Source organism: Falco biarmicus, chromosome 3 (assembly GCF_023638135.1).
Source record: "Falco biarmicus isolate bFalBia1 chromosome 3, bFalBia1.pri, whole genome shotgun sequence".
Taxonomy (NCBI): Eukaryota; Metazoa; Chordata; class Aves; order Falconiformes; family Falconidae; genus Falco; species Falco biarmicus.
In genome coordinates, this window is record NC_079290.1 from 103,758,211 (window position 1) to 103,782,309 (window position 24,099).

The 24,099-nt window shown below is 38.2% G+C and overlaps 1 protein-coding gene across 1 annotated transcript in view; it reads left to right on the forward strand.

Annotated features, from left to right (window-relative positions):
- SLC9A3 (solute carrier family 9 member A3) overlaps positions 1-24,099 on the forward strand; it is a 53,060-nt gene that overhangs the window by 18,710 nt on the left and 10,251 nt on the right. The window contains exons 2-10 of the mRNA XM_056332179.1: positions 7,081-7,383; positions 12,464-12,624; positions 14,659-14,737; positions 15,538-15,715; positions 16,587-16,807; positions 18,743-18,945; positions 19,768-19,857; positions 21,685-21,755; positions 23,970-24,099. Of these exons, the coding sequence (XP_056188154.1) occupies positions 7,081-7,383; positions 12,464-12,624; positions 14,659-14,737; positions 15,538-15,715; positions 16,587-16,807; positions 18,743-18,945; positions 19,768-19,857; positions 21,685-21,755; positions 23,970-24,099 (1,436 nt within the window). The remainder of the gene's footprint in view (positions 1-7,080; positions 7,384-12,463; positions 12,625-14,658; positions 14,738-15,537; positions 15,716-16,586; positions 16,808-18,742; positions 18,946-19,767; positions 19,858-21,684; positions 21,756-23,969) is intronic.

A 24,099-nucleotide genomic window follows, 5' to 3' on the forward strand; every position in this document is an offset into this window, starting at 1 on the left:
ATACAGTAATAGCACGGGCAGTTTCACTCAGGGGCCAATGATAAGACTTTCCACATGAGGCTATGAATGAGAAGAGAGGTATACATCTGTATGAAGTGAATACAGGAGGACTGTGAGTCACTAGTGTGACAATGAATCAGGATGTAGCTGAACTATAGATTGTGATAAGAAATTATTAATGCTGTTGGACCTGCTTCTGCTGTGACTCATGCAGAATGCAGTCTGTATTTCTGATCACTCTGAGCCCACAAAGGTGAACACAGATTGAAATAGGCAGAACTGAAGACTGAAAATAAGTAGTTTAGTTTAACAAACCAAAGTCAAGCAATAAAGAGAGAGTTAACGTTTCTCTCTGTGCCTATGTAATAGGAAGTGAGGGATTTAACGTTAGGGGAAAATAACTATTTAAGAAAATTGATATCACTGTCACAAAGCAAAATGGATATAAAATAGTTGTGAACAAGCTCAGGCTAGAAATAAGAACGAAGGCTTTAGCTGTCTCTATGTGATGAGGGCTGCTGGTGTGCCTTCACATAGGCTTAGCTGGAGCTAAAATCCTCTGAAATGAGGATTATTAAATGTGGTGGTGTGATAATGGAGGGCCTGGCAGCAGGCAACACTACCAAATGGCTCTTGTAGTTCTTACAGTTATAACTAAAATTCCTAGAACTTCTGTGCAGGCTACATAAGCAACAGTAATTACTTGGAAGGTATGGCTATGCAGGCAAGAAATTCTGTGTTTGGTAATGTGGCAAGGGTAGAAAACCTATGTAGTCAAGTCATGAAGGAAATCTTAAAGAGATCCAGTACAACAGAGGTCAATGCACAGGGGTGCAAAACTGGCATGTCATGTGAAAATAGTAAGAGTTACACGGGTAGAGCAGAAAATGAAAGCCACGTGAGTATAAAGAAATACCAAGTACAGCAACTGCAGAAAGTTCATTAGAGAACTGGTAGGTGGGCAGGACTATTGAGAAGTAAAGGGAGCCATAACAGAAGATAAGAGAAATTTAGATATGGGGAACTTCACTACACAGGAAATTGTATCATAAACCTTCTCAGAGTAGAAGAGTGGAGTAAGTAGAAAGCAGAAGAGCATGCTCTTGAACAAATACATGAAACTTAGCAGTTAAAACCAAATATGTAGGACAAGTAGCAAAACCTCTGGAGAAATTTGAGATTAAAGCTGTAGAGGTATAAAGAAAGTTGTCCATCAAACAGAAAACAAGGTGACTGAAGAAGAGAGTTATCCTTCCTTTAAAAAAAACACCAGAACCCCCCCCAAAAACAAAAGGAGAAATGAAAAAAGAGAAACACTAATGGTCATTATTGTGAAGTGATTTTTCTAAACAATTGCAACAGTGAAGTTTCCTAAGGAGTCAGTACTGTCTGCTGTTTCAGAAACCCTTACGGCTGGTCAGGACTAGGTGATGTGCTGAATGAAACTGGCATGCCTTGCGCTCAGTATCATGAGAGAACCACAGAGAACAATACTACAGGCAGTCAGCAAAGATCAGGGATTACATGAGATTGTTAGTAAACCAAGAGTTAGAAGTGATTTGCTCAGCTTCTTTTTAGATGTTGGGGAGGTCAGGGTATCTGGATCTCCTACATACAGAGCTCAATGAGGAAAAATTGTCAAACACTAAGAATCTAAAATAACTTTTTAAAGGAGTTTGCAGACAAAAAACAGGGGGGAAAAGGGTAGAAAATGCACAGTTCTCTCCATCCCAGCATCTACACACAGTTCATACACCATGAATGCTGCAGTCTCTGCCCAGGGGCTTGCATAGGCTATGTCATGCATTCCTACAGCACTGCTGCTGCTTGTTTTGTATGGCAGGTGCAACTGGTCAGTCTGAGCTGTGCTTCCCTGGCTGCAGCTAAAGCTTGGCGATAGGGAGCAAGACAGTGGCCAGGGATGTATGCCTTTTCAGGATGGTGGAAACAGAATGATCCCTTCTTGAAAATGTATGTTCCATATTATATTTTAGATAGTGTGGCCATTCCCTAGTCAGGTAGACCAACATAATAGGAATGAACTGGGACTTCCCAGAGGCTTTTGGACTGTATTACTGCCCAGCTACAATTGATCAAATTAGTTCACAAACTGGTATTTGATTATACTTTGAACTATTACGCAGGCAAGGTAAAGCAGATTTTTCCATGTGTGCTAACGGAATATACTTTGTATTTAGGATTATTTTTTTTATAAATGATAATGTATATCTGCAAAAGACGCTAGTGAAAAAACCTGCAGAAAGGGTAGAACTAAACAGTTTTTGAATAGAATCCCCACTTGGTAATACTAAGGAGAACATTAACAGGTAGATAAGAAACAAAAATTTCATGCTTGCTGGTCAAACTGGAAGATGTTTAGAAGAAAGATTTCCCTTTGGGCTGAATATTCTTTTGTGGAATTGATGTATGACTTCTCTTGAGTAGCTTCTGTGCTGTGCCATTACAGGAACTGATTATATACTGCCTTGGAGATGCTATTGTTTGCATCTCTGTAAAGGTAAAGAATCACAAAGAAACTTGCACCGTTTTGCTCTTAACTTTGGTCAGTGGCAAGGGTTCTCACCAATTACACAGAATGAAGTCTTGGATCTCAGGTTAGAAACATTAATGGCTTGATATACTCTGATAACTTCACCTTTATAAGTGAAGACAAAGTCAGAACTGAAAAATAGACTAATAGCATATTCTCAGTGCAGATTTGACTGACTAGCAAAAAATGCATGTGGTAGACCCCACACCTGTCACTTGCAGTGGTAGGAGGAGCTGAGAAATGTTTGCAAATTTGTATCTGTTGTAACTAACAGATGCTCTTGGAGATAATTTGGAACCAAATACAGGAAAACCCTACTTCAGAAAACCTTTTTTGTGTGTGTCTACAAATACGAAGTAAATTGAGCATGAATTGTATGTTATCTCTTTTTTTAATTGTTCTTTGATTTATTATTCTTGCTATTTAATCAGTCCTTTCTGTCTTCGTTTCCTTTAGTGAATGAGAAAAAGATTATTTTGTTGAATCACTTCTTGCAAAGCAATTTCAGATGGCCTTAGAAAGCAACAGATAGTTCACTGAATATTGTAAATTCCACTGAAGGATTTAATCTAAGTTACCACATTTTTAAAAGGTGATAATAAATAACTTTTTAAAGTATATTTTTCTTTGAGTCAAAAGAAATGTGTTTCAGTCATCAAGTCATAGACTTCTAATTTGTTTTGTCTTTCTCATCAGATACATTAAGTGTCGCAGTCTGTTCTTGGATCTCAAAGGAAGCGTCAGAAAAAAATTTCATAGGAAATTTATAGTACATAACTGTTTCTTCATAGAAAGCTTCTAACTCAGTGATGCTCAGCTTAACTTAAACACGGCTTACCACTAGCCAATTCAACCCAGGTTTATTTCAAGCCAGATTTATCATGTAGTGGATGGAAGGCATATGTTTAACTTTTTCACTAATACTGTGCCTAGACTTATGTAGATGAATTCTAAATGATGTTAAAATTTACAGACTACAAGATTGCCCTATGCACTTTGAGTTATTTTATACCACGGACTGGCTAAAATTTCTCTTTCTTTGCTCTTTCCCTCTCCTCATTAAAATATGTTAATGTACTTTTCATTATTAACAGCAGTGAAAATAGACTTAATTTCATCTCTGGGTCCCTCACAGAGTCGTCTATATGAGCAGCACTGTGTGCTATCCTTCCTGATGCTTGTAATTTTTTCCCCAACAGAAACAAACTAAACTCCTTGTCCATTATTGGTGGATTGTATTTTATTCCTCAATCAGGTGAAACACCTAGTCATGCTAGACATTTAGATGTAATTAAAGCTTTCAATTCTTCTGCTTTGTCATGGGGACAGAATTAATTTTGTGAGACTAATTCTGTATCTCTCCTAAGCAAGTAAAGGCGAACTTTATGAAATTAATGTACTATCATTATATCAGTTTCTAACACACTCAATAAACTACAGACCTAACCTCAGGATAATGAATCATTAAAAAAACATTGAAGAGTGAATTTGAAATTAATCTATCGCTATAAATTCTTATAAATGTAATAACTACTCATAATGCATAATCTTGCTTGAATATATCTTCTGTGTATAACCAGAAAAAAAATAATTGATCACTGCAAGTGCAAATATGAACTTAAAACATCAATCTAAGTTCCAATTACATCTTAGTCTAAAGATATTTAATTGAATTTAATCAGTTGTGTTATTTTCCTTTTACGTATTTCTATGTTTATAGACACTAGGATTCTGCTAATCATATTACGTACTATCTGCCTGGAGAGTTAGCTAGGCAGTTACCTTAAAACAGATATGTTCTAGTGTTCAGATTTTGCTTGGGCCAAATGCAAAAAAAGGAAAAGACTTCTTTAGAGCCCTGTTCATGCAATAACTTTCCTGTCCACAGCCTGCATTCCTAAACTAACAGAGTGGAAGAATTTATTGCGGGTAGTATTAAAATCTGGTACAGATAATCGGTTGACTGGAGTTAAACGGGGGCACAGGCAGATATGATGTAGCTGATTCACTGGGAACATGCAACTTCTGGGAGGAGACAGGGCTATAACCAAAATCAGGCTGGCCTCCCAGCACTTGCTGGGAGAGATTGGTTTTGGTTGTAAAGGTGAGAATTGTACAGAATATGAAATTTTAGCTGGACTTCAGGTGTTTTTTCAAATGTCTGGTTCTGAAGAGCCTTCACGGGTTTATTTTAAATTTTTAACTTTAACTTCTTGTAGTCTTGGCTTATCTGCAAACACAAGAGTAGGAAAAACAGACTTGGGTTAGTAAGACTAGCTCAGCAACATTCATTTTCAGGGATAAGGAGATAATCCCTACTATGTGAGGTGATAAATTAGTTGATAATTCACTCACTGGAAATTCAAGGCATCAAGAATGACCAGTAGGAAAGACTTCTGAGAAGATAAATGTGACAATTTCTACACGTGGAATAGCAGCTAGTTTGTTTTTCTTTATTTGATGTTGTTTTGTTTTTTGTTTGTTTTTGTTTTTTTTTTCTAATGCAAGCCCAAGAGATTTTATTATGAAGAGGGAACTGGGAAAACCCACAGTGTTTGTTTCTGTGAAGTGTTATTCAGCTGTTGATTACATGACACATGATACAGAAAAATGGCATGGTTTAGCCAGCTTCACTGAATGCAGTTCGCTTTCATGTGTGACTGCTGTTGTATTAATCCCACTTTAAAGCTGTCTTCTAACATGGCTTAGTTTTCAAATCTTGCCTACAAACACTTAGGGACATCTACATTCATGCTTATTGTTGGTATGGGCAGGCCATTGTCATCTTTCCTTTCATGTTTTCTATTCTGATGAGGCCATAGAGGTTTTGCAACTAGTAGGAACCATCTCATTTTGGGGCTGCTGTGGTGGGTGATGCTTTAACATTGCCTGTGAAGATGCAGCCAATATGAAGACAGACAGTTCAGGAATGGGGCCCTTAAAACGGTCTAAAAGGTAACTAGTAAATGTTTGACTAGGACAAATACTTGACTGCGAGGAAAAAAAACAATGGTCTTTTAGTAAAGTAACCTGGTCTAAGATCTCTATGTAGTGATGGGAAAAGTTCTTCTACTATACCTTAAAAGGCTGGAATTCTTAGTGATGGCTTCTTGCCCAAACTGGTTTTGAGCTAAGTTGTATTAACATTGTAAAACCTTCAACACAGTTCGAGGCTGATGTTCAAACTGGGAGAAACTTGGTAGCTTTTAGTGGAATTTTCTCCTGAAGTGAAACTCATCTTTTCAGCACAAAGCTGTATAAATAAAATCCTGTTTATTGGGTCAGTATCATGAAGTGCCAGGGTTCAGACCATCTGGGACACATCGATATTTAAGATAAACTGAAAGAAAAGCTCACAGAAATCCCAGGAAAGTAAATTGGCACATCTGTGCTTCCTTATTACCAAATGCCTTTGCCACCTCCTCTTTTTTCACATTTCATCTTTCCTTGTAGACTTGACTTCTCCCTGTTATATTCTGTCTGCTTTTTTTTTCTTTTTTATCTGATGCATAACAAGTGCACTATAAATATATGTTGTCATATATATTTGCAGTCTTACTGGTGTTTCTGTCATCTTAAACAGTCTGGTTTTTCTGTCTTGGCCTTGCCACCTTTCTGTCTCTTTAGATGTGCTCATAGCAGTCTATAAATTTCTCTCCCTCTAATTATCGACTAGTTTAACAGCCTTACCATACCGTACCCTTACATGGTTTTCTATAATAGATAGCATAGATGCTGTTCATCATTATTAATATATTTGACATACTACTGTAAGATACAGTATACTCTATACTTTATACAAAAGAAAGTAGCTTGTTGCAGAACCATTTCCCATGAATATGTCTATATATTAAGAAGGCACCACTAAAGCCCCCATTCTTCCAGAGAGTCTCTGAATTAACTGAAATCCTTGTTAAGATTTTGAGGAAAAGGCCCCAAAGGAATTTCCCATGGTATCAGCTCCATTCTGCTCCTGCTGCAAGCTACATTGTCATATATTATTCTTCATAAATTTAAAAAGAATTGTCTTGAAACTAGTTCTTTCAGCACTCTTCTCCTATCCTACAAGAAACCTGCTGGTACACAGATAATGTTTAAAGAAAAATGTTGGGAGGTTAGATGTGTATTTTTAGATACAGAAATAGACCATAAAGTCATACATTTCCAGCACTTCAACCATTTTTTTTCAGTCTTGCACTTACTGCTTTGCACAGAACACAGTCCTTCCCTAAACAGATCTTCTATGGAGAAGGTAATTCAAAAAAAGGAGATAAATGTTATGGAATATTGGTTTCATGTAAGTTGAAATATGCTGGATAAAATCTGAAAATCAACCTATTTTAGTTTATTCTATAAGTGGCTGGGTTCTGACACTGTCTGTATCCTATGCATTCCATGCATGCTTTTGGGTCTAATGACAGTGAAAGTAGGAAAATTGTGTAAAGCCAGAATTGCCAGCTAACAACAGTTGTTGCTCAAATTGTTCCTGCAGTACAATTCTGACAAACTGTTTTCCTCTTTCCTTGCAGTTTTCCACTTGTCCCACAAAGTCACTCGTGTGGTTCCAGAGAGTGCTCTACTGATTGTTCTTGGTCTCTTCCTTGGTGGCATTGTATGGGCTGCAGATCACATTGCCTCCTTTGCCCTTACACCAACTGTATTTTTTTTCTATCTGCTGCCCCCCATTGTTTTGGATGCTGGATATTTTATGCCAAATAGATTGTTCTTTGGAAATCTTGGTTCCATTCTTTTGTATGCTGTCATCGGAACAGTCTGGAATGCTGCCACAACTGGTTTATCTCTCTACGGTGTCTATCGGACAGGAATAATGGGTAAGTTTGATCTGTGAAGTTGCAGTTGTGAATGCTTCCCTATGCCATCTGTTAGGTGGGTGATCCTTTGCAGCTTAACACTCTTTTTAGCAGAAAAATCCAATTTTAGTATGAGCAATTTGTAATATTTTTATCAAATTGGAGAATTATCTGAGAAATCCTCTCTAAAGCAAGCACAAAAGGGCCTTGAACCTGTGTCTGTCATACTTCCCTGCTATAAATGTGTGTGTGCACTCTCAAGATGAAGCTCAGGATTCATCCTGCTAATGGACATATGGACAAAAATACATTCTGAAGGGCTTGTTTCTTTTCTACTGTGATAGAAACCTTTGAAGTTAATGTGAAATGGAACTGCCTTCTTTCATTCAGCTTTAATATTAAGTAAGCAATGGTTCCTCAGTGGGTATGTATGCAGGATACATCTCTGCTCTGTGTTCTGAGGCTGGAAATTGTAACTGAAAGGTTACAGAGGCAAGTAGCGCATGTAAGATGCACTGTCTTAATTATACTACAGTTCTAAGGGCATGGGGCTGCTAGATGAGGCACAGAACAGCAATTCTTAAATCTCAGCAGGTGTGGCACGCGCATGAGCTACGTACTGCCATCTGAAGAACAGTAATTCACGTTGTATGTGGATTGCATGTATTCTGAAACAGGCACCCTGTATCAAAACAGGATGCTTTTTTTAGTGTCTACTGAAGAATCTCGAGAGCCCTTCTAGGACAAAACTAGGTTACTGAGTTCTAGAGAGTAGTTACAAGGCACCTCTGAGGGCTGCTGAGAGCAGTGCAGGCAGTGTGTGCAGCTGCGCCTGTGTGCTCTGCCCACCTGCTGCTGAGAGCCCCGGCGCGGGTGGCCAGGGACCACAGGGACCACAGTGCAGGGTGGGCCATGTGAAAGGCTAAACAGCTGCTCACCAGCTCTTCTCTAACCATAGCTGTGCAAAACTCACTCCCAAGTAATTTACCACAGGCCTCCTTTTCAGTCCAGATAAAAAGAGTGCCTCAAACGTCAGAAGTTGTAGATGTTGCAGAGAACATTTTTGTGAGAATTAAACTCTTAGCTTATTATTACAGAAGGTAACATTGTAGTTTTCCAGCCTCAAAAACTGCTGCCATTGTCCAGCTCAGGGAAGCAGCAGAACTGGGGGCTGGGTTCTTTGAAATGAACCGTAGGGTTGGGACATCTGTTCAATCCATTTTAAGGAAAACCTGTGTTGTCCTTGTTTGAAAGATCCCAGTCTGGAAGAACTAGGCCATAGACTTGTTCATGTGAGACTCATCTTACGTAACTGCAGATATTTGAAATATAGACATCTATGATAGATTGAGTTTACACGTTAGGAATTTGCCTTACTATAACTCACATTTTATAAGTAACAATTTTTCTTTAGAAGGCACAGAGGTGACAGCTCAGATGCAGATAGTATTGACTTTAATAGGTAGGTAAGGTGTTTTATGTGCTTTCAGCCTGCAGGCACAATATATTGCATCTACAGTTTCACATTATAGTTAAAAACAGGTTTTCAGGAACAAGAAAGATGACAAAGGGATATTGCTATTGCAACAGATGGGCAAGGATTTCTCTCTTTAAATATCCAAGCTGCTTGGCACAATTTAAAAACTATGACCAAAAATATTTTATTAGCATCCTGTTCTGATGATGTTAATGAATAACAATTACTTTTAAAAATACTTTGGTAATAATCATTAAAAAAAAGCATTGACCTCTCTATGACATATGAAACGGAAAAGTCCAGTGTTTTCTCAAAATTTATTTTCAGTGAAAAATACATTGATCTCTTGCTCTTCTCCCAATCTGTAAACAATTCTTGACTAACTGTAAGACTTGGATTTAATGGCTACATGTTCTGCTTTATCATTATGCAAATCTTTCAGTGACAGTATATACTAGAACCCTGAGCTTAACAGTTAAACAGGAGAATCAGTCTCTACCGCAGCTCACAGCTAAAGCTCTACAAGCTAAGAATAGGGATGTTAACAAAGGCAAACAATAAATTGACATGCCTGGTGAACTTAGTGCTCATTCTAAACATTTAACTGGTATTCTGTGGGGAACTATCTTTACCACCAAGACCTATTATAACCTACTAGAGTTCTAATTTCAGCTGTGGAAAGGGCCAGAGAAGCCTGTCCCTGATTCAAACTGTGTCATTCTCCAGCAAAACTAAGGAAGACTTTGAAATATCCACGACACATACTTACTAATCCATTAAATACATTGGGTTGACCTCCAAGATGTCAGCAAGATCTGACATCACGCTTTGCAAAAAGCTTTGCTGCTGTTACTTGCTTGCTGAAGATAAGAGAATGCCAAGTTGCTCAATTTCTAGAAGAGTTCACAGCAGCCTCTAGTTGTAGTTCTATGGCATGTTTTTGTTTCTACCCCACTTTTTCTACAAATGAAGTGATTAATGCAAAAAGTAATATGGTTAAAATATAGGAGTGTATATCCACTAGAGACTAAGATGAACTAAAACCAAATTACTTCCAGCTTTACCACTGAATGACCCTGTGGTACTGTCCATCAATATAAGAGTGCATAACCCAAACCGGATTACATAATTTACTACATAAATAAACATAAAAGCAGCTCTCTGTTTGCATTCAGTATCCTTACAGATACTATAATTTGAAGAAGAAAAAGAGAGACGGTGATAATAAAAAGGAGATCCATCTTGAGAAGTGAAATTAAAAGATCAGCACCTTAACTATTACCTAACAGCCATACCAGTCTGCTTTCACAGAATAGAAGGAAGGATCTAACCCTATATCTTCCTGGCTGATAGCACTAACTGTTCACCATCTGCTGGAGAAGTAACGCATGCAGCATTTCTCTGTGGGATAATTGTGGTTGTGACTAATATTTAGAAGGGTTTTTCCTGTACCATCTAGGTCATAATGACAACATGCTGAGTATGTGTAGACATCTTAAACTGGGCCCAGCGAACTTACCTTGCTCAGGTGTCATTCCTAGTCATTCCAAACTCTGATGAGCTGAAGGAAGCAATGGTCATGTATCACTTAGACTAATGATGCAAGTTATTTCCAAACAGAAGTCTGATTTAGAAGCCCCATGCCTCTTGCCACTGCTTTGTAGGAATTACAGATGTCTTAACCTTTCCATAAATATTTGCTCACTAGCTTTGCAAGTCTTCAAAGAATGTACCAATGATTATAATTGGTAACATATAAAAAAGATAAGCAATCTCAGTGAGCCAATTTATTTTAAAAGCTTACGTTCTATTGTACCCTGATATCTGGTAATTATTGTCATTGGGCTTGTTCCTTCCTTAAGCTTGGGAGGACGGCAACATTTGATGGAACCATTACTTAGATTCAGGTTCAAGGCTGTTCTCAGCATTTTTGGCACAGACTTCGGCTCACTGGTTCAACCCCTCTCTCACACTGAAAAGGAGAGATCCAGTCCTCATTCACAGCGCAGCATGTCCAAGAGTGAACAGGAGTATTTATCTTTTTGAAAGTATAAAGTAGTTATATCTCTGTGAACTATGAATTTCTGTTTTCAGGGCCTTACCAGGGTCCCTACAAACTGCATGGAAAACATGGTAGATGCTCTGATTGCCGCAGAGCAGCTAAGAGAATAGGTAGTTCTGCAGGTCACACACTCACCCTTGCCCCTGCCCCGTTATTGGCCATTATCCCATACAACAGGGTGTTGTCTGCTCCTGTCTCTGGCTGCCCATGTAAGTGTCCTGGTGGGTAAATACACCCATGCCATTTTGTATCAAAACTACTTGGAATCTAGTTTCTGTTCAATTACCTCCCAAGCGCTAAACATTCTGGATTTGAGAGGCTATCTGGTAACAAGTTCTTGCTAGCGGAGTGGCCATGCTTTTCTGGAAGTACGTTACAGGCAGTGCTGATCCTTTGGCTGCGCCTGCTGGCTGTCACTGGCTCATGCTTCCTAATCATTTGATGAGATGGATTTCTCCCTCACCTGTAGAAATCATGCCTGATACAACTGTCTATTAATTTTGGGCATGGACCTCTGCACTGTGTCCTAATGAATGAACTCTCAACATATTCCTTCTTTGTTCTTCCTTATACAATTTTGGGCTTCATCACCTCTTAATGAGCCTTGCTTCCTCCTCCACCTGTTAGTGAACACACAGGTAATTTTCCTGTTCTCTACCCTTTCAAAAATCTGTTCCACAGAAAAAATGACTGAAGTACCACTCTTCATTGCATGAAGAGGGTAAATTTTGCAAGGATGTTGAGCAAAGTGGTCTTTGTGGCTCTCCCTTTTCCATTACTTTTAAAACAATAGCAATGTTTGTCTTGGTCTGTTCTCATAACTGAACAAAATAACCTTCATAACTAAAAGAAGATTAAAAAAATTAAATAAATACCGTGCTACTTTGTCACCAGAGTTTTGCAGTTCCAAGACTTTTGAAATAATTGCCAAAATTCCTAAGGGGCTACAACACAAGCGCATTGAGGCACATTTTAGTCCTTCATCTGTTTTTATAGTCTAATTGCAGACAATTTAACAGTGGCCTCATGACTCATAATTTGGGAACAAGTGGCCTAACTGCACTTACCGATGAATGTCTGCTTGAACAAGCAGGCCACAAGTGGTGTTCGACTGCAATGAGTGCAGTTGAGCTCCACTGCAGCAGTTCTTAGTAGAGTCAAATTTGGCCTGTGGCATGAAGTATTTTGGAACATTTGATTCGGGAGTACTGGTATGTGCCTCTCACTATTTTGTTAGTTCTCCTGAGATAATTTACTCAAACCACACACAAGTACGAAGCTAGTTTATGTCTGGAAATACTTGAGTGCCTTGCCATAAGACCAGGACTGTCCTGCTCCCGGAATCAGCTCTGATCTACGTGGGCCAATACAGGATCCAACAAACCTTGTTGGACACAAGGTGACACTACGCAGAATTTGTCAAGCAGTTTCTGTTCCAAGCTTTCCAGCTGATGCCTTAGGATCTCTTTCAAGGATTTTGCATTATCTGCAATATCACGGTCCGTTATATCTATAGTAATACAGATGATTACAGATGCTTATACTTGGTTTTGTTTTTGAAGGTCACCTGAAAACTGGACTGCTGGACTTCCTCCTGTTTGGCAGCTTGATTGCCGCTGTGGATCCTGTAGCTGTTCTGGCAGTGTTTGAAGAAGTCCATGTCAACGAAGTTCTGTTCATCATTGTTTTTGGAGAATCGCTTCTGAATGATGCTGTAACTGTGGTAAGTAGATTATATATTCCAACGTCATGCAAACTCTAGAGGGTTTCTTCTGAAGCATATTTTCCCCTTAAATCAAATGCTGTATCATCTGAATATATCTGCTTGCAGGCTAGTGTAGCATAGCTCATAGTGTTCTCTGTCTTGCTTACAAACACTGTATTGTAAAGATTACATTTCTCAGCATGAATACTATTTGGAGCCTGTAAATCACATAAAAATATACAGTCCTCAGTTGGATGATGTTTCATGTGTGTATGTTTTACATGTCTTTGCTGTTCAAATAGGGCTTTCGTGACTTACTGAAGTTAGTTCCAGGGATTTAAAGCCTTTCTTTGCAGTTGTTTGTAATGCATGTACTCTTTTCTGCATTTTTCTGTTGTGCCCATAATTTATATGCATACCTCAGATATATAGCCAGTGAGAGGAAGAATACTTGCCAAAGTGCATATGCCTGTTCCATCACTTTTATTTTCAATCAGATGTTTATCAAACAGATAGATAACAAAGAGCCAATTTGGGAAAAATTGTGGCACATTTTAGAAAGTTCCTGGTTTGGGTTTTTTTTTGGTAACATGTTGATTTCTGGGGTTTTGTCATTTAGGAAGAAAAGAAAACTGAATAGACTTTGATAGACTTCAAACAATCCCAGATTTCTACTGATGTTTTAATGTTGATTGAAACGCCTTTTCCTTCTACACAAATTTTTTCTCAGAATAAAATAGTCAGTAGTTTTGTAGTACAGTGCTAGTGGGCAGGGGTCTAGGAAGGTCTATGGCAGAAAAACGCTGTGCAGACAAGTTGCTATACAGCTTCAATCAGCTTATTGGATCATCCCCTACTCCTGCTCCTGCATATCTCCAAAGGAGGGTAAGACATGTCCATCAGGCTCAGAGGCTTGATTTTTTGCAACCAAGGCAGCAAGACACTGCAGGGTCACAGGCAGCAGCCTAATGGTTCACGTGAGTTTGAAAATTCCATTTAGGGCCTCCAGAGAAACCTAATTGCTTTTAGATATCAGTCTCAATAGTACTTTTGGGGTACCAGAAACAGATACTAAAATAAACCCTTGATGAAGTCAAGTATCAACATTATTGACTTTCAGAGGGAAAGGTGTTTTTGTAACTGTGAAATTAGTACAAACATTTGCTCTACAAATAAAGTTTGATTGATTGTTGAAGAAAACCCAGAAGAGAAGAGTAAGCATGATCAAGAGTCAGAAAGCACAGCCTGTGAGAAAGTTTGAAACAACTGGGGTTCTTATCTTGAAAAAGGAGGGACTGGAGGACAGAAGAAATGGGATGATGTAGCATTCTTTAAATGTAAATATCTAAAAGACTACTGTTACAGAACAAAGTAACCTGCATGTCGTGACTGGGGTAAATATCATAAGAATTAACAAGCTTAGCTGCAACAAGGAAAGCTGAGAAAATGATAGTAAAGTTCTCCACTGAAGGAGTTAAGAATAGATTAGACAGATGTGTGTCAAGAATGATACTCATACAAACCTCCTTAGGCAGGGGTATGGATAAAATGAATTCTTTACTTTCAGCATTTTCACTGTTAGACGATTATTTTAAAAGCTTTAGTACAGCTATTACAGTTTAATATATTTCATGTTCAACTTATTTTACCTATGTCCAACCTATTTCAATCCAGTATCTTATTAGCATCTTACTATTTTCTCATTAAGTATCTTACTTATCTTATACAGGTGATTAAACAAAACTGCAAAGTACCTGGATTTTAGAGTGAGAAGTGCTTTAGAAAACACATCTAGATGTGACAGTGCTTCTTATAGATAGAAATCATCGAAATAAGAAATTGAAATTGGGTTTTTTTAAGTTTTTGTTTCTTCTTGCTCTGCTGCATATTTTCAATTTTGAAAAATTAAAATTCTGCAAAATCTCCCTCCACACAGAATTCCCCCTCAGTCATACATAATTTCAGAAGTTATAATGTTGTGGCCCATAATGAGATTATTTTAATTGGCTTAATTCAGGAGTAAATATTAAGTTAGTCTACTTTTCTTTTCAGGTGCTGTACAATGTGTTTGAAACTTTTGTTACAATCGGCCCAGAGAATGTGACGGGGATTGAATGTGTCAAAGGCATAGGTGCGTAGAATTGTATTTTGTATCACATCATTGATGTACATACGGAGACTTGTAAACAGAATATTATTATGCTATCAGTAATTGATTTTTCAGTCCTTTCCCTTGTCGCTCATAATTCCCACACTCCATAGACAAATGTCTTAAGAAGATAAATAAGTGAATATTCCTGAGTATGTGGGAAACAGATTTGTTTTCTTCTGAGACTGAACAGTTGCAGAGTTCAGTTGTTAACACCACCAAACATGACAGCTATACATGTTTTCTTTGTATTTTATGTGTCCTTGGTTTCAGCCTGTGCTCCGCCTGCATTCCAGAAAAGTTGAGGTTGCATATGGGCATTCTCACTCCTTAACACCAATTGCCATCAAGTTAACATTTGCCAGTGACTACCAAGTAATGTTATTTACCTAAAAATTTAGTCACTGTTTTCTGTTCCAAGCATGACATCATACTACATTATCTTATGAATCAATCTTTTAGCAGTGACTTTGGCATAATCTATAATACGCTTTTGGAAAAACATTTGTTCACAGGACATGGGGAAAAAAAAATTTGGAAGAAACAGTTGTTGGGTTTTGAATAAGCAAAAAAATGAAGCTTAACAGAAAGCAACCTTGTATTTTTCTACAGAATTCTACATTCATGTACCAAGTGCTGAAAAGCAATTAATGTTGTTGCATTTTAGAAATAATTTTTGATACTTCCATCAAAATTTTCTTTGATTTGCTGGCCATACAGTAGAACTAGTTCAAACCATTTATATTTCTACTGTTTAAGCTGTGTTTGGGTTTGTTTTTCAGTGTCATTCTTCGTGGTGAGCCTGGGTGGGACACTGGTTGGCATTTTCTTTGCATTCTTGCTCTCACTGGTCAGTCGTTTCACCAAGCACGTGAGAATCATTGAACCTGGATTTGTATTTATCGTTTCCTACCTGTCCTACCTCACGGCAGAGATGCTTTCTCTTTCCGCTATCCTTGCGTAAGTCTCTTTTTATTACTGCCTTTGAAGAGGCTGAGGAGGGCATATGGTTTTTAAAAATGTTGACAAGGAAGACCTGAATTATATAGTACAGGTATAGAGTATAACAGTTATGAAACTTATGCTGTGTATTATCTTCATGCTGCAGTAGATCATAGTCTGCAAATACTGTCATTCAGCCTTGAAAAGGAATGCAAGTTTTGCAGTATCTGCTGTGCAACACAGGAACTTCTTGTGCAAAGCACAGACTTGACTCTTTCCTCTTTGTGATTAATATTATTTCATTATCTAACCTTTGTCCCTTTGTACTGACACATTTCCTTATAATTTGTAATTAAAACAATGATTTTCTAAGGCATTAAATGAACGTTGATTATTTGCTGCTCTCACTGTCTTGACTGGCCTGCTAGGGTTTGCTTAAATCTTGCCTGTTTTGGCTCAAGTGCCTCTGTGATCTTTCTTCTTTTAGTATCCATTGATCGCTGGCATACCTTTCTTCGTGTTTTGCTTGTCATGTCTGTAGATGCTACAGTGAGTATAGCCATGATCTGAAAATCTTACTGCAAACTGATCATTAGTTTATGTCTAATCTAAACAAGATTTAAAATTTTGCATGTAAAGCAGTGTGGTAACGTGAAGAGAATGAAGGTCTGTTACAATCTAATGGAAGGCTGTTTTCAAACTTGTTGGGGTCACCTCAGGATGAATGTCTGAGATACACTTTTTACCTATATTGGATTTCTGCAATGGCTCCTGAGCGTATTTTTTCTTAGGAATTAATGGTGGGGTTTTCTCACTGTGTGATAAAGAGATGGAAATAGTATTAAATGTTACAACAACTATTTTCTGAAAGGTTGCTTCTTTTTTCTAGGATAACCTTCTGTGGCATCTGCTGTCAGAAGTATGTCAAGGCTAACATATCTGAACAATCTTCTACAACTGTAAGATACACCATGAAAATGATGGCCAGTGGAGCAGAAACTATCATCTTCATGTTCCTGGGAATTTCAGCTGTGAATCCAGACATCTGGACTTGGAATACAGCATTTATTGTGTTAACTCTGGTCTTCATCTCAGTATATAGAGTTATTGGTAAGGGGACGATCTTCTTCCTGTCTTTGCATTGTATTTGTGATGCAATCACATTCTTTTGCAAAAAATAAAAATTGGAGCTCTAGACTTGTTCCTTTTAAAATATTAATTTTATTTTTGTTGAAGTTATGGATGGTTTTGAGTTAGGAGGGTAATTTCTATAGTAAAGCTTCATCATATGCTGAAACTATAGCAGGATTTCACTTCTGATGAAATGTGAGGATATGACTAGCCCAGCATTGACATGAATCACCCGGTGGCTAACCTTTGACCCAGCACATGGTATTGGTAAAATCTCCCATTGAAACAGACTTTGTTCTTTAACTTGCAGCCTAAAAAAGATGTGAGTCCTGTCAGACGTCTCTTTCCTTCAGCGCTTTCAATTTGGTAATAGAGCGATTGTCCTAAGCTAATTTTACGGTTGACTTCAGGTTTGAGACACACAGTGGTATCAAACTATAATAGTTACACCAGAGTTCTCTGGCTTAAGAAATAATTCTCAGGGACTGGTGAAAAACTGAGTAAATAAGACTGTGGCAGGTAGGGATTACCTGCTGTCAATTTACTGGGCTTATATAAATTGACAAACATTTCAAAATACCAATGAAGATTTGCTCAACTGTGTGGTTCTAGTATTTAATCACTGTTTTGGGAAACAGTGAAAGGGCTGAAATCACAAAAAAATGCATAGAAGGAAGTACTTTAGAGAGTAACACACCTAGCAGTTTGGTGTATGTACTTAAATCTGAGAATAAATTAAATAGGTTTATTTGCCTGTTTGTCTTGGATTAAATCCAAATAAAAGGTAATTCATTTATCCAGCTGGCAGTATTGCCAGATGTTTTTTGCTCTGTCTAAAGAATCCTGGACCAAATGAAGGGCCTAGCCCCATGTCCTCCTTTCTATGTAGTCTGTAACCACTGTTCATTTAGCTCCTTCTCTGTAATTGCTGATGGGTGTGAGGTGTTTAAACGAGTTTTCAGTATCTTGACTTTGTCACTTGTATTCCTGGGATGAGCGGTTAACAGTCCTGTAATAAGTGTGATGAGTAATTAAATAGGAAATAGTCAGCAATAACAATATGCATCCATTAAAGTAATTGAGTTTAGTCATTGATAAATCACTAAATACCTGATGATATTGGGCCTTGCGTAACTGCAGCTCTGATAGCTTTGGAGAAGTATGGTTGGTGGCATGAATTAATGTTCAGGGTGCCCTCCACCAGAGGCCTTGCCTACAGCGCTGTACATAAGATGCTCGTCTTTTCCCTTAGCACAAATTCAAAGCTGTCTAAAAAGAGAAACAGAGGTTTTGCACTGGTCAGCAGTCCTGGCTGGCTGCGGTTGGGACATGTGTGCTGTGATGCTGTGCCACTCTTGGGAGTGGAGAAGCTGTTTTCCCTCTGCATGGTGGGAGCCCTGGGAGATGCTGTGCCGTGGCAGGCAACGTCCCGCCCACGGGCCTGAGGACAGTGTTAGCATGACTGCTCAGCCCTCCGTCAGACAGTGACACAAGTGTTGGTGATTTGTAAGGAGTACCACACTTGCTTCCTACACCAACACTGTTTCAACCTGTTTCTGTTCAAAGATCCTGTGCACATCACTGGCTGTGATGCTGGCAGTTCTGTTCTTCCTCAGAGCATTCTGAAGGTCAGCTGGCACTACAGGTAAAATTCTGCTGTGAGTGCCAGAGGGCAGTGCTCTCAGGAGAGCTGCTGGCTTGCAGAGGAGTCACCCAATTCCTCTGGCTAAATGTAAAGGGGCAGGTACCAAGTGCGCTTGCCCCCTGGCCAGTGTTGCGATACAGAGGGAGAAGCGGATGCTGTAGAGGATCTGTTCCAAAAGCAGACTGGTGCTAGCATTTCCGTTGCACGTGGCTGGGATATTGGCATTTCATAAGGATATTTCTAGACATGCTGGCATTTGTTTTTTATAGGTGTAGTTTTACAGACATGGATTCTTAACCACTACAGAATGGTCCAGTTGGAGATAATAGACCAGGTGGTGATGTCGTATGGTGGACTACGTGGAGCGGTTGCTTTTGCTCTGGTTGTACTTCTGGATGTGAACAAAGTGAAAGAGAAAAACCTGTTTGTCAGCACAACTATCATTGTTGTGTTTTTTACTGTTATTTTCCAGGTAATTCCTACTTCTTAAGCATGCTTATTGCAAGGAGAAGGAGTCCCTCAAAAGTCCTGAATGCTTAAAGCAGTTCTCAGCTGAAGGTTGCATATTGTTTCACTGAACTGAAAGCATAATTGAATTTTTTAACTTTAGTAACAAAGATCCTATTTTATGTTTTCATATGGCACCACCAGGGACAAAACACAATTTTCTCTGTGCTAAAAAATGATCAATCTTAGCTGCTTGGTATTAATAGTGCTCAAGTTAACATCTGATTAAACATCCTTTACCTCATGTGAATAGCTATAGGGAACAGTACTTTTTAGGGACAAATACAGTCATTAAGCTGATCTGAGTCTAAGCCCTTGTTCTAAAATATAACAGTAAGCAGTGGGACAGGAAAGCATTCAGCATCCAAACAAAATTGCGCTTTCTGGATGAAAAAAATGACATTAACTTAAATGGAGATATGTCAGTATATACCAGCTTGGAATTTTTTTCTTAGATTTAGTATAGAAAGTTTAATTGTGGTCACAAACTCCTGATATGTGCAGAAAATACTACATTCAACAGCATAGGAAGCACTTTAACCCTACCACTACCATGGTTTTCTTATAGAAGACACATTTCCACTAGTTGGTGTCTTTTCAAGCCCTTTGTAACAGGAGCTGAGGGTACTGCATTATTTTATCTTCTAAAGGGGAAAGAGATAACTGAGGAAGCGTGAGACCCACCGTATAACATAAAAAAAAATGCTCTATTTCTCTTTAACAATCACCAGCCAGAGGAAAGTCTAAGATAATTTCAAAGTATTCATTGTCATGTTTCAATCCATAGGGACTGACTATAAAGCCTTTGGTACAGTGGCTGAAAGTGAAGAAAACTGAACACAGAGAGCCAAAACTGAATGAGAAGCTTCATGGCAGAGTAAGATACTTTTAAACAAAATGATAGTATCTTTTGGGTTTTTACAGAATGCCTTAAGAGAGAAAAAATATTAAGAAAATTTCTTTTTGGAAGGGAGGGGAAAATCAAATTTCCAGTCAGTTTCAAAACGCTTCAAACATTTCAACAGTTATTTGTAGCTTGTAATGTGTCTTCGGATTGAGCCCTCTAAGAGGTTACTGAACTGAAGGTTTAGTCTTTTACCTAATTCAATGGAGCTGACAGTACTGGGGAAATGGCATGGGTGGAATCTACTTCTCTTCATCTAAAAGAGGAGAATGATTGAATATTGGTAGGTCAAAGCATGTGGAAGCAAGCTTATTTTTGCTTCTTAAATATTTTTTATTTATGGAAAAGGTATGAAAGCAGGCTTTATAGCTTTTTTTTTTTAAACGTAGAAAGGTGTTCTGCTGCTCAGTGCAGATGTTAATTGTATACTGAAATTCCAGAAAGTGTAGTTCAGTGTGAATGCTGTGTGTGCCTGCATTTATTTAACCTTTTAAAGGTTATGAAACATGATCAATTTATTTTCATGCAATATTATGAAGTTTTTATTCAGTAAATGAAAACATAAATTTTCAGCACAAACATAGTTTAAGGGATGGAAGACTACAAGACATTTTCCATGGCTGCCTTTAATTCATAAGCTTTTCGGATTTACACAGCTATCCTGCACTGAGTAGTTTAATATTCTTGTATGAGCTCCTGATCTCATCTGTTTTCACACTGGAGCTTACCTGAAGTGAATTAACAACTTAGCAATGGGCAGGGTTTTTTTCTGAGAAGTTATTTTATTTTACAGATACTGAATAAATATATTATGCTTTTCTTATCCAGCAATTTGGATATCCATTGCTGTTCAAATATTTTACTATTTGAAAATCAGGATTCTTCCCCCAGGTGAAGAAATACATTCTGTCTACATTTATGGCATATACGTTTACATGTCAGCTGATAGCACAGGGTGAGCAGTAACATTAATCCTAACAAACACTTTGCAAATATTTATGTGCTGATTCACCACTTCCTGTAATATTCTAGCAGATACTGTTTCAGGAGGCACAGTGCTCCTAGAACTGTACAAATTGCAGCCTTCAGAGAGAAGGGAGCACTGTCTGTTCTTAGGGAGCAGGAGGGAGACAACTTATATCATTTTTTCCACTTCCATGTCAGCTATCTCCTGAGGCAGTAATTAATATTATATTCAGGAGTAATTCATATCACCCATGTTGCTTTAAACATCACGCCAGTATTCAGAGTGAAATTCTAACATACAGCAAAAGACCAAATTCTACCTGCAGTTGCCTTTGTTTGAATCCAGAGTTATAAACCTCAGGATTTGTATCAGTCATCTAATATACCCAGTATGGGACTTTGCCCTAGAAATCAGAAGAACAGTGCTTACTTGAACTCTGTGGGAAGTATGGATTCCTGAAACATCTAAAAAGAAGTACCAGGGAAATTTTTTAGCTGACACTAATAGCGGCTGATCTGCTTCACAGGAGCAGATAGGGAGATGGTAAAATGAGTCAATAGAAAGTCTTAAAACTGAATGTTAAAATGGGAGCTTAAGTGTCTTCTTGCTGAGACCCTTGTAATTAAAAAATAGTGAATTTGTAAAGAACTGGTTAGAAAGCTCAGGACCTTTGAAGAAAAGGTAGTATTTCTATAAATGGGGGGAAAAAACCTGCATAGCATCAATAAAATTATTCTGCATAGTCACCTGGTTTAACTTGACATAAATTGAGCTATTTTCTAATTATGCCTTTTATTTCTGTAAAGGTGTTAATTCTACATTCACTTTCCTAGGCCTTTGATCACATTCTTTCTGCTATAGAAGACATTTCTGGACAAATAGGACATAATTATCTGAGAGACAAGTAAGTAGTAGCTAACTTGGAATGCTGAAATACTGCTAGGAAATCCTATCTGTAAATTATGACTTTTTAAGCCTGTGAAATTAGGGACAGCAAGGATATCAAATGTGGTTTAAAAGGTTATATACTGAAAATGCTGGAAATATAGCTAATATTAAAATAGGGGGGTTTTGTCCCCTGGAATATTTTCTTTTTCTTCCACAGTTCAGATTAGGCTTTTGCAAATGCCTCAGTTCACATCCAGGGATCAGCTTCTCTCAGGATTTGAGAACTGACCATTTGGACAAGATTTAACCCCGAATGTTAATGTTGGTCCTTCTCTGTAATACTCCATTTCATGAACGTTATTTGTGTGTGGAGACACTAAAAAAACTCAGCTACAACTGTGCTAGCTGTTTATCCTGTTTCTACAAAGGATAAGGCTCAGCACCTCTGAAAGTGATGGCAGAGGATGCTTTGAAATTACCTGACAGTTTACGTTTGAAACCAGTAATGAAAATTATGGGTTACATCCCTTCCTCTCTCTTTATAGTTGATTCATCTTGAGAGAAATGAAATTACTCAGCTGAAATATACAGACACCATTTTTTTTAAAGTACATGTGAAGAGTTGCCATTAAGATGGGCAGTCTTCCATAAACTAGAGAAATAAATGTAAAAAAAAAAAAAGGACATTAAATCTGGACATCTTTAAGAGTGTTATTTAAAGTTAGGCAGTTCTGTCCCTAGAGCCTAGGTGGTTTCATAGGTGCAGACAGTCACAGCTGAGATGTGCTGACGTCCTGCTGACTCAACATGTCAATTCCAATCTAAACGCCACGTGGTTGTATTAGCTTTCTGCAGAGTGCTGCCCTGGCCCTTGCTGAGAAGCTAAGTACATTAACCTGGGTTTAGTGTTATGCTCACACAACTCCTAGGCAGGAGCTAGATCGCACCTGACCTCAAGCAGCATTGCTCATCTGTCTGTACCCCATTATAGGGGCAGTCTCCTTCCATTCATTTTGCTCTTGGCTCATTTACGCAGTGAAGAATTTTCCTAAGGCATCCCAAATAGAACATCTTCTTTCTTTTGGTCTAAGTTTTAGTTTACTTTTTGGGAATTAATTTCAGCAGGAATACATCCCCAGTTTTGAAATACTGTCTTGAAGAAGGAACTAAATATTTTTCAAGTGGCAGGTTAAAAGGCTGACTTCTTATATCTAAGAAAATAATCTCCCTGAGTAATAAGAGAAAGAGTAGCTTAATGTAGATTCATGGCTGAGTGTGTGGTTTGATGACTAAGGTCTTCTGAATGAGACCACTTTAGGTCTGCTTCTTTTGGACTGTGTGTACACGGAAGTGCTGCTTCCCCAAAGAAGTGGCAGCCCCTGGCACCCTCACTGATGCGCTCTGTATGGCAGCCTGTATTGGAGACTGCTTGTCAGGTGTTCTGGCTAGAGAATAGTTATCAATTCTGCGAGTAGTGTTTAACAAAAAGATTTCAACCATCTGAATAAAAAGTCATAAACTCAAAACAGCAATTGGGCAAGATGGATAGGATTCCTTTGAATAGCAGTCTTCCAAGTTGCCTCATGCCCTTGAGGAAGGTAGATGAAAGTCAAGCAGCCTTTATAGTCTGGAGCCAAAATATGAAATGGAAGATATCCTACTGCCAGACAAGCCTGAAAGTGTACATTACAGAAAATACACATCACCTCTATCCCCCAGAGTACAGCAGTGACATGAAAAAGATCCTCTAGAAGCACTTTCAGAAGGGCACTTGTTGTGAACTGATTTTCTAGGCGGGCAATCCTACAACACAGCTGGGGAAAATCAGATTCCCTTCCAAAAGAGGAAAGAAAATTAAACTTTTAGAATGAAGCTGTTAGATATAACTGCATAATCAAGCGGAAAAATAAGGTAGCGTGATCTCCCAGAGTATAAAACATCCTAGTGACTCTGAAATAAGATATGTAATCATAGCATGCTTGCTGTTGTAGTAGTGTTAGGTAGATGAACCTGTTCAATGCTTTGTGACAGCTGCATAACTTTGTTGCAGGCTTTCCCTTAATTTCCTTTAAATGCTAATTGAAAAGCTGCAAAATACAAATACCTCATATTGCTACGTTCACCATTTTTTCAAACATGTGTACTCGAGAAAAATATCACTTACAGTAAACTAAAAATGCTGTGAAACTAAAATTGCTTGTTGTCATTAACAGTTTGTTTAAATTATCAGGTGGTCCAATTTTGATAGGAAATTCCTCAGTAAAGTACTGATGAGAAGGTCTGCTCAAAAATCAAGAGACCAGATCCTTAATGTTTTCCATGAGCTCAACTTGAAGGATGCAATTAGCTATGTGGCTGAG